A 10,938-nucleotide genomic window follows, 5' to 3' on the forward strand; every position below is an offset into this window, starting at 1 on the left:
GCCGGGCCGCTCAGACCAGCCCCTGCACGCCCCGCTCCAGACTCGCTACTCCGCTCGCCCCCCGTCTCCCGGTTCCCAACTGCCTCCGATTCACTTCTCCGCGCAACCCCTTACCTGTCCCGCCGGCCCAAGTCCCAGCTCGGCCCCGCAAGACCCCTGCCCACTTCGTCTCCCCTTCCCCCTAATCCCCCGCCCGTGCCCCGCCCGAGCTTGCTCCTCCGCCCCCAACTTACCTGCCCTTCCCGCCCCAGTCCCGCCCCTGCCTGCCCCAGTCCCAAATCGTACCTCGCAAACCCAGTCCGTCCGCACCCTGCCCGCCCCCGTGCCCGCCCAGCCCGTGCAGCCTGGCTCCCCCCACCCCCCGCTCCCTCCTCGGTGCCTCCTTGCCCCCGCTACCTCCCCGAAGCCGCCCCGTGCCCCGCCCCGTGCCGCGCCCCGTGCCGCGCCCCGCCTGCCTTGGACTGCGAGCTCCGCCACCGTGCGGCTGCCCTCTGGCGTCTCGCAGATGTACACCGCGTCGTCGTCGGCCGAGACATTGCGCACGGTCAGGCGGCGCTCGGTGCCCTCCTCCTCGATGCCGTACTTGGCGCTCGCCCACAACCGCGTCTCCTCCTTGAACCACGCGGCCTCAGTGGACGGCTGGGACACCTCGCACAGGAATGTGGCCGACTCCTTCTCCCGCACCTCCAGATCTTGCAGCCGCTTTTTGAAGGGAACCGCGGGCTCTGCCAGGAGAGGAGACTGGTGAGAGGGGCGGGGCCGGAGGGTGCAGGACGACCGCGGGGTGGTAAGGGGGAAATTGGGGGATTGTGGGCGGGAAAGGAGACTGGAGGATGCAGAGGTGAGGGTGTGGGAAGGAATAGGGGACGGGGCAGAGGGGCTGGGAGGCTGGAAAGGAGAGGGTGCAGGACAGAGGAGTGGGGTGGGGAGAGGAGCGAGCAGGAAGCAGAGGGGCTAAGGGTTGGGAAGGGCGCAGGGGAGGAGACGGGAAGTTGGGGGGCGGGGGAGTAGAAGAGCAGAAAGCAGAGTGGTGGAGATTGGGTTGGGAGCAGCGCCAAGGAGAGGGCGGGGCTGAGGAGGTGGGATCCCCTGCGGCCCCGCCCCTCTCACACCTCTCGCCCCTGTCTGTCGGCCAGCGGTGGGGTGGGGTGGGGTGGGGTGGGGTGGCATGAAAAGGGGGCGGGGCGGGCAGGGGACTGGGTGGGGAAAGCGGGTTGTGGGTCATTAGGACAGGTCGTGGGGCGTCGCCCGCATTTTGCGCACCAGGAACGGACACCTGCAACCCTGGATTCCACGACCGGACAGACGCGGGTGGGAAACGGTAGACCGCAAGGGCGAAAGGACCCAGGTGCAGGGGTTGGGGAGGAGCCTGGGCCCTCGCGCCCCGCACCCAGGAGCTCACCGCGCACTACGACCAGCACGGAGCTGTAGGTCTGGCCCACGAGGTTGGACGCCGTGCAGGTGTAGAGGCCGCGGTCCGACTGCTTGCAGAAGAGGATCTTGAGCACGAAGTTCTCCTGCGCGTCCTCGTACACCACGTGCCGCCGGCCCTCGGTCACCAGCTGGCCGTCCTTCTTCCACACCGTCTCGGGCTTGGGCTCGCCGGTCACGTAGCAGCTGAGGCGCGCGTGCTTCCCTTCGGTCACCGTGCAGGTGCGCGTGCCGGTGCTGGGCGGTGAGGCTGGGGCGCCCTCGGCGCGCATGGCCTCGCGCCGCCGCTGCAGGTGCGCCAGGAGCGCGGCCGTGGAGGTCCCGGGCCGGCTGGCCGTGTCCGCGGCGTCCGAGTCCACCACGAGCGCTGCGGCGGCGCTGGCGGCGCCCAGCGGGTTCTCGGCGCGGACCTCGTAAGTGCCGCCGTCGCGCGGCCGCGCCGCCCGAATGCGCAACGCACTCGCCTCGCCGAGCTCCTCCACGCGCACGCGGGGGCCGTCGGGCTCACCCAGGCGCCGCCCGTCCTTGGACCAGCTCACTGCCGGCTTCGGGGAGCCACCCACGCGGCAACGGAAGGTGGCCTCTGAGCCCTCGCGCACGCGGATGGACGTGGGCCGCAGCAGGAAGTGCGGCGCCTGCTCGGCGCACGCGGCCTCGGCGTCCACCTGCAGGCCCACGGCAGCGAAGGCCTCGCCTATGGCATTGCGCGCGCGGCACACGTATTGCCCACTGTCGCCCAGCGCCAGGTCCAGGATAGTGAGGCGGTAGAGGTCGCCGTCCTGGGCCAGACGGAAGCGCGCGCCCGCCGCCACCGGCTGCTGGTCCTTCTCCCAGCTCACCTGTGGCGTGGGATTACCCACGATCTGGCAGCTGAGGGTGGCGTCCTTGCCCACCGACACCACGAAGGCCTTGGGCCGGGTGAGAAAGCGGGGCGCCCCGCTGAACTGTGGCTGATCCATGAGGGTGGCGGCGGGGACCTGCGAGTAGGTGGGGATGGCCTTAGTGGGTATTGGAATGAGACCCGAGTGCACCCCACCGTGCCGCCTGAGGAACCCAGTTCAACACCTCCACACATCCTATTTCCCCCCCACTCCCCGCGCCCTGAGGAAGCATCACCAGTTGGCACCGCGACCCAGGAGTGCAGACTTGCCCCTTTCTGGGCATTTGGGGTTTGGTACCCTCACCTGCAAACGGCTCTTCTAGCCGCTGAGAACATCTTCCCTCTCCCTACCTACAGGGACCCACTGCCCCAGCTGCAGTTACTGGAGCACATGTCCCAAACCTACACCCCCTAGCAACCAGGCAGGGCCCCCTCCAGCGCAGTGCCCGCTATTTTTGGTTCCTCCCAGCCTACAAGCTTTGCTGTACCTCCCTGAGGCAGGCAGACCTGCCTGGTGCACTGTAGGCCACTCTCTACCCGCCCGGGGGCAGGGGAGGTATCCTTTCTCCTACCCCACACACTGCTGCCTCTGGGGCCTAAAACTTCAGCTGGCCTGTGTGTCCCCCACACCAAGAAGGGGAGCCTCGCTGAGCCCCGGCAGGCCTGGGTGCAGGAGGCCCACCATGGGCACCGGTCTCATGCCCGTCTCCTCTGCCTATTGCACAAGGAGGTCACTGGTTCTCCACCCTGGCAGGCTCCCCTCTGAGCCTCTTCTAGGTGAGATGCACCCTCTGCCCTGGGCAACGCCCTTACTCCCTCCTCTTCCCCGCCACCCCTACGCAGCTCTCCTTCAGCAGCCCCTCCAGGTTGCACTGAGGGGCCGGTCCCGCCTGAAGCTGCCCTTGCTGCAGAGGGGCCTCACCTCTTCTGCAGGGTCACACACCTCCCTCCTCCCCAGGGGCATGCTCTTCATCCATGAGCGGGAAGGACTGGAAACCACTTAGCTGCTTGCTCCCAGGCCCCTCCACTGAGCCCCAGGGTAGGATTGGGATGCAAGGGCAGCACACAGTCAGGGATCTGGCTTGGAAGCATAGCTGGGGGACCCCAGAGTCTGGAGGTGGCAAGGCCAGTAACATCCCCCTGGAAGGGCTAGAGACCTCCAGGCTGAGACCAGCTGGTCACCCCACAGTTCTCAGCCACACTGGCCAGCTGGACATGCTGCAGGGTTGAGGGTGGACACCAGTGCCAAAGGCCCCGGGTGACGCTGTCCTTTGACCACCCCAGGCCAAGCCCAGCAGGCCAGCCGCCCCAGTACAGTCCCCCCATATAGATGGTGTGGGGTGACACTACCCTGCCTATGCAGCTCTTCTGTAGGAACAGCGGGTGTGAGTGGGCCCCACGGGCACTGGGCTGACCCGGGGCGCCTTAACTCCCTCCAGCCCTGGCAGGCACAACCACCCCATGGTGGAGAGGCCCCCGCCAGGGCACCTCGCCTGCACTCTCCCTCAGGCCAGAGCCACCAGCTTCTGGGCCTGGGCCGCCCACTGTAGGCTGGGCCAGGGCGACGTTCCCAGGCCCTCCTCCTGGTCCTGTGATTCAGGTAGTTAATCCCCCTTAATCCCCTTGGGCAGACTGATGCTGGAGCAGGGCTGGACTGCGGGCAGCAGGTACCACTCTGCTGACTCACTGTGCAGTCAGCACCTATGCTGCAGCCCAGCCTCCCCACCCACAGCAGGGCTCTGGGGCTGGGGAGGACCTGGGCAGGGGCCTGCCCACAGCAGGGACCGGGGTCCGAGTTCCACCCTTTCTGGGAATTTACCTCTATGGGCTCCTCCCAGGACTCAAAGGGCTACTTTGACATCAACTCTGCAGGGCCCACGAGCTCTGGGCTGTCCCCAGCACTCTCCAAAGTCATACAGTCAGGCCAGGTATGGTGGCAAGCACATGTAATCCCAGCACTGTGGGAGGCAGAGGTGGGAAGATCCCTTGAGCCCAGGAGTTCAAGGCCAGCCTGGGCAACATGTGAGATCCCCATCTCTACAAAAACAATTTAAAAAAATTAACTTGACATGGTGGCAGGTGCCTGCTGTCCCAGCTACTCAAGAGACTGAAGCAGGAGGATGGCTTGAGCCCAGGAGGTCAAAGCTGCAGTGAGCTGTGATTATGCCACTGCCCTCCAGCCTGGGCAACAGAGCAAGGCCCAGTCTCTTAAAAAAAAAAAAAATCATATAGCAGGTCTGTGGGTTCCCCAAAAGCAGAAAGGGGCATCCTCTCCCCCAACCTCTGCCACACCCAGATCCCCAGCTGGCCCTGTCAGGGTCACAGTGGAACAGATGAGGCAGCATGTGTGGGTAGCCTCTCTGGGCCTAGAGGACCGGGACAGGTCAGGGAGCTCCCGTTACTGCCCGTGCCGAAGGGACAGAGGTGCACAGGCTGACCTTGGCCTGGGAAGAGCGTGTAGACACTGAGGTCCTCATCAGCTGCCAGGCACGGCACTATAGCCCTGCATTCTGTCACCTGGTGCAGGCCCAGGAGGCCGACTGCAGGGTCTGGGGGGCTCATGGCAGCCCCGTCAGGAGGCGTCCCCACCAGTCAGCAGGCCTAGGGCCAGAGAGGGGCTCACCAAGCAAGGACACTTGAGGGTTCAGGAGTCATCCTCCTCCCTGACAACCCATATCACAGATGAGGAAACAGGCCGAGCAGGAAGGGGGCCACCACGGTCACCCCTGGGGCTCCCAGGAATCCATTGGGCACTGGGACATCTGCAGAGGCTGTCTTTTTTCTCTGCCACGTTTTGGGTCTGGGCACCCCATGAGCTTCCCCAGGAGGGGGAGACTTCAGCCTCCCAGGAAAGCCTTTTACCCACCATGGACCACACTTGGGCTCCTCAGCCCCTTGAGGCCTCACTCCAACCCTGTGGGACCCCCCCAACCATGCCCCGGGTGACAGGCCCTGCCCACAGCCGCCCACCCCTCAGCAGCCCCTCCACCCTGACTGTTGCAGAACTTTGCCACTCTGGTCCTCCAGGGGCCCGGGACCATCATAGGGAAGAGTCCAGAGTGGGAGGCAGCTCCCAGGGCGCCACCTCACTGGCCCTCCCCACCCCTACACTGACAGGCAACCTGGGCAGCCTGTGCTCCCATGCCCTTCCAGCATGAAGTTCCAAGGGCAGCGCCCCAGGGCTGTGCTTCACCTTAGACCCCACCGGAGGCTTCAAGCGTTCTGGGGAAATTCTTTCCTGGAGTCAGGTGTCAGCGCCCCTCTGGCTGTCCACTCCGCTGAGCCAACAGGCCCAAAATAGCCCCAGCTGTCAGCGGGCATCTATCTCAGCAGTGCTGGGGGCAGGGCCAGCCGGACCCCCAGGCCGCTCTCTGAGCGAGGGTCAACTCCGGGGTAGAGGGGACGGTGGGTGCAGGGCACCGCCCCGGCTACCCTGCAGCCCCAGGCCAGCCTAGTGGCTCCATCCCCATGTGAGGGGCCCAGCTCCAGGGCTCAGAGGGAGCAGAGGCTGGAACCCCAGCCCCGCCACAGGGAGCTGCACCGTGGCCAGACCTTGAAGTCTTCCCCACTCCCCAGACGTGACCTTTAGTGGAGCCACCCTCCAGGGCACAGAACGGCCCCACCCTGCCCGGCTCTGTCTCCTCACCTCTCTCTGTGGGGGCTCTGGGCAGCACGCAGGCTGGGGGCACAGGCTGGGAGGCAGGGGCTGCCGGGTCTCACCTCCCTCCAAGGGCCCAGGACCAGCAGGCTGCCTACCAGCAGCCCACACTCCGGCCGCTCCTCAAACTGGACGGGGACAAAAGGACAGGCGGACACTGTCAGCTGGAGAAGCCTGGGCCCGCCCCTACCCCACCCCCTGTGCCGGCCAGGCCAGCCCAGCCCAGCTCCAAAATAGCCCGGGTGTCACTGTCCCGGATTCAGTTTCACCCTCGGCCCTGTGGGAGGCAAAGGGCAGATGCTTGGGGCCACAGCAAGGGAGGGGGGGACAAACGCCTGTGTCCTCAGCAATGATGGAGGCCAGGGGTCACCGCCAGGGACGGGGGACGCTGTGTCCTCAGCAGTGATGCCGGCCGGGGGGCAACGGCCAGGGATGGGGAAGACACCTGAGTCCTCAGCAGTGATGGAGGCCGGGGGCCACAGCCAGGGATCGGGGGACACTGTGTCCTCAGCAGTGATGGAGGCCAGGGTTGCCTGTGTCCTCAGCAGTGATGCAGGCCGGGGGCCACAGCCAGGGACGGGGGAACCCTGTGTCCTCAGCAGTGATGGAGGCCAGGGTTGCCTGTGTTCTCAGCAGTGATGCAGGCCAGGGGCCACAGCCAGGGATGGAGAGACCCTTGTCCTTAGCAGTGATGCGGGCCGGGGACCACAGCCAGGAATGGGGGGACCCTGTGTCCTTAGCACTGATGCTGACCAGGGGCTGTAGCTGGCCTGCTCCCCCCCTCAAACCAGCATCCTGGCGTGTGGGGCAGGAGGGAGCCTGGGGGACCCAGAAAGGCTCTGAGGGAGACAAGGGACCACCCCAAGGGGAGCCCAGGATGGATCTTGAGGCAGCCCCAGTACTGCCCCCAGAGGGGACCCAGGACCACCCCCTAGAAGGACCCAGCACCCACCTGAGGGCCAGCGGTGGAGGGATAGGGGCAGGAGCCTGGTGCACCCTGCTTGGGCAGGCCCAGGCCTGTGGCAGGCCGCTGCCCACCCGGGGCCCTCCTGGAACCCTAAGCTGGGTCTCAGAGTCATCCTTACATGGGAGCACAGGAGTGTCCTGTGAGAATCCAGCCTGCCTGGGGGGAGGGACCAGCCCCGGCGAGGGGATGCTGATGGCACCCTGCTTCATACCCAAGAGGAGCTGGCCCCGTCCCCATGGCCCTGGCCAGGAAGAAGTGTGGACCGGGCACTGGGCAGGCCCAACCAGGGGAAGAGCAGCCAGAGAGGGCCACCCAGTGGGAGCCCTGTGCCTTTCCAGGGAGGGCCCAGGTCCAGAGGAGAAGCCGAGGCTCTAACCACAGGGGCCTCCATGGAGGGAGGAGGGAGCAGGGCGGCATGTGAGGTGGGATCCTGCACCCTGCACCTGGGGGCACTTATCCTGAGGTGTGCTGCCAACAGGGCCCCAGCTACCAGCACCACGGAGCTAAAGAAGGGGCTGGCCGGGCAGGGTCTGGAGCTGGGCCCAGGAGGACAGCTCAGGCTGTGGTAGGAGGGAGGGTGGGGAAGATGAGGGTGGTCAGAATCTGCTCTGTGCCTCCAGGCTTTGCCCCATCCCTGATCCAGTGCCAGGCCTCTATGTGTCCTCACAGGGTACCTCAGGCTCGTCCGGGCAATAGCCAACATCTCTCATGTGTCCTCAATCAGAAAGAGGGCGAGGGGTCTCTGGAGTAACGATCATGTCATTCTGCAGCCTTGTCTCATGACTGATCACTTCCAAAAGCTCACGTTCTAATCCTGTCACCTTGGGTGTCAGCATTTCAACGTGTGAATCTCCGGGGCACACATTCAGACCACAGCACCAGGGAGAAAGGAAAGGCTGGAAGGAGCTGGAAGGAGCTCCCCCACCAGGAGCTTGGCCCTGAGCTGCCCCAGCCATGCAGAAGTGTGTGTGCATTGTGTGTGCTCGAATACATGCCCCACCCCCTCCAGGACAGGGCCATGGAGGGTGCAAAGACGGCTGTGCAGGCCAGACCCTTGCAGGTCCTCCTGGACCTGGGAGAAGTGATGCCCCTACAGCCTCCAGGAACAGCCTGTCCTCCTGACCCTCTTCACTGCTGCCTGCTCCGCTGCATCTCCAAACACCACTGCCAGCCATCAGGCTGGATTTTCTGCCTCCTTCACAGGACCCCTGTTGTTCCTTATTTCCCTGAAACGTATTTGTTGAAGACAGTGGGATATTCACACTACGGAGCTTCCGGAGGCTTTGTGCCCAGGGTGTCCTTCACACCACGGGAGGCCACAGGACGCAGTGGCTGGCCATGGACCTTGCCTATTCCTGGCTGGAATCCACTGCAAAGAGAACTTTCATGGAGCTGCTGTCTGTTCAAAGGGGTACAGGTGGAGGAGGAGCAGACACAATTTCCTGAGGAAAGCAAATGTCACTGTGTCCCTTGAGTTGCCAGCTTCCACAGGGATGTCCCGCCATGAGCCCTCCTCCCAGGGGCTTTCACAGCTGGGTGGGCTGGCATCCTGGGTGCAGTTTAACTGAAGGGGGTGTTCTCACAGCCACCTCCCAAGGCCTGGGGGATGGTGGGCCTGGAGGCCTCAGACCTGCACCTGCTGCCCAGGCGATGGGGTGGCTGGGCCCCGGGTGCCCACAAACTATAGGCAAAAAAAAGTGTAAGTCCGTCCTGCAGGGTTTCCTGAACATTTTATGATCCCCAAGTCGTATCTGAACATGTCAAGAATCTCTGGTGTCTTGGCTTGGGTGTAAAGATGAAGTTCTTTCCTCCTCTGTATTCTAGGAGGAAAGAGGGTTTTCATTCCCTTCTGAATGTTAGGAGGGAAGGCATTTTCCATCCTTGACCAGCTTGTAGATGACACGCATTCAGCAAACACACACTCCCAGCAGCACCGAGAGAACACACAGGTGTGTCACGCTTTTGTGTTCATAAGGCCTTTTCATGTCAGTATCTTATCAGATATTCCCAAACAAGGGTGTCTTCTCATAGAAGAGGGGCCTGAGGCTCACAGGGTGAAAACAATTCGCTTAAGCCTACACAGCGGCTGTGCTGGCAACGTTTCTCCCGGTATAAATGAGAAGCAGCCTTTGTGGCCACACAGATGTGACTGCTAAGTGCATTGTCCCACCCTGAAGGAGATTATTCCTCAACAAGAGGACATTAGTGCAAAGACTGATGAAGTCTGTAGTTTCGTGGGTTGTTTTTTTTTTAAGCATAAGGGGTAATTAAGTAATAAGGCAGTTGTGAGGATGCAACTGCCAAAAGTTTGAAAAAAGCTGCCCAGATGGAAATCTGCTTGCATTTATGCAAGCAGATAGGTGAGGGATTTTTATTGTACTGCTATGTCCCCTACCTGCCCCAGCTTTATTGAGTTATAATTGACAAGCAAAAATTGTTTATATTTAAAGTGTACAATGTGATGTGGCCTTTTTGTTTTGTTTTGAGACATAATCTTATCACCCAGGCTGGAGTGAAGTGGTGCAGTTTTAACTGCGCAGCCTCATGATCCTCCTTCCTCAGCCTCCTGAGTAGCTAGAACCACAGGCGTGAGCCACCATGCCTGGCTAATTTTTTGATTTTTTTTTTTTTTAAGAGACAGGGTCTCCCTGTTTCCCAGGCTGGTCTTGAACTCCTGGGCTCAAGCAGTCATCCTGCCTCGGCCTCCCAAGGTGATGGTATTACAGGCATGAGCTACTGTGCCTGGCCAGAAATGGTGAATTATAATTAAAGGCATCCGTAAGTCATGCTGTCATATTTTAATGGAAATACCTCCTTTCATTGCAGCTGGGTTGCTTACAAATACACTACTTCAAAGTAAACTTTCTCTAGCAACGTATCAGGAGCAAAGTAAAATCTATCTGGAGCAAGTAAATCTGACTGCTACCCCAGTAAGTGATTGTTTTAATTTTACTTACTTGTTATTGATACATAACTGTACATATTTACAGGGCACATGTGATGTCCTGATGCCTGCATACAATGTGTAATGATCAAGTCAGGGTTTATGACACCATTCCCTCAAACACTGATCATTTCTTCACACTCCAAATCTTCTCTTCTAGCTATTTTGAAGCATACACGGGAAGCTGGTTCCTGGACTCCCGCATATACCAAAATCTGTGCATACTCAAGTTCTACAGTCGGCCCTGTGGAACCCAAGCATAGGACAAGCCGGCCCTCCCTATACACATAGGTTTGACATCCCGAGAACACTGTTGGTTCCCTTCCCATTTGGTTCCAGAAAATCTGCGTATAAGTGGACTCAGTGGTGCAAACCCATGTTGTTCAAGGGTCAACTATATATGATGAATTACTGTTACCTACAGTCACTCTACCATGCTACTCAACACTAGAACTGATTCATTTTCTCTGACTGTGTGTCTCTACCCATTAACCAGCCTCTCTTCATCTCCCTTCCCGCTTCCCTCCCCAGCCTCTGGTAACCATCATTCAACTCTCTACCTCCATGAAATCAACATGAGTGAGAACCGGTGAAGCCCAAACATAGTCTCGAGTTTAGCTTTTTTTTTTTTTAACTGTAAGAGGCTAAACATGCTTGAGGAGGACACAAAAAAAGTCTGAAGACAACTGCCCAGATGAGAATCTTGCACTTGCACAAGTAGAGAGGAGAGTTAGTTTTTATACCATTGCATCCCCAATCCCAGCTTTATTGATGTACAAATAAAAATTGTACATATTTCAAGTGTACAATGTGATGTTTTGATATATGTCTACATAGCGCAAATTAGCTCCCACATAGGAATGACAACATGCGATATTTACCTTTCTGTGCCTGGCTTATTTCACTTAACATAATGACCTCCAGTTCCATACACGTTGCTGCTAATGACAGGATCTCATTCTTTTGATGGCTGAATAATACTCCATTGTGTATATGTACCATGTTTTCTTGGACATTCAAGTTGACTCCATATCTTGGCTATTACGAATAGCTACAGT

At 60.3% G+C, this 10,938-nt stretch overlaps 1 protein-coding gene and 1 long non-coding RNA gene across 21 annotated transcripts in view; one reads left to right on the top strand and one right to left on the bottom strand.

Annotated features, from left to right (window-relative positions):
• The window catches only part of OBSCN (obscurin, cytoskeletal calmodulin and titin-interacting RhoGEF), a 168,352-nt gene extending 164,899 nt beyond the window's left edge, over nucleotides 1–3,453 (bottom strand). For 16 of the 20 annotated variants that reach the window (XM_063724835.1, XM_063724833.1, XM_063724832.1 and 13 more), the window contains exons 1-2: nucleotides 1,403–3,453; nucleotides 456–725 (exon numbers count right to left, since the gene is read on the bottom strand). In XM_063724835.1, the coding sequence (XP_063580905.1) occupies nucleotides 456–725; nucleotides 1,403–2,390 (1,258 nt within the window). In that variant the 5' untranslated portion in view covers nucleotides 2,391–3,453. The remainder of the gene's footprint in view (nucleotides 1–455; nucleotides 726–1,402) is intronic. The other 4 variants (XM_054518756.2, XM_063724839.1, XM_054518794.2 and 1 more) reach the window with 2 other exon arrangements.
• On the top strand, nucleotides 663–10,686 carry LOC129047603 (uncharacterized). The gene is made up of 4 exons (XR_010140316.1): nucleotides 663–744; nucleotides 8,761–8,885; nucleotides 9,763–9,866; nucleotides 10,041–10,686. It is a non-coding gene; the product is annotated as an uncharacterized LOC129047603 (long non-coding RNA).
• Nucleotides 10,687–10,938: the final 252 nt, after the last annotated feature.

Source organism: Pongo abelii, chromosome 1 (assembly GCF_028885655.2).
Source record: "Pongo abelii isolate AG06213 chromosome 1, NHGRI_mPonAbe1-v2.0_pri, whole genome shotgun sequence".
In the NCBI taxonomy this organism is placed as follows: Eukaryota; Metazoa; Chordata; class Mammalia; order Primates; family Hominidae; genus Pongo; species Pongo abelii.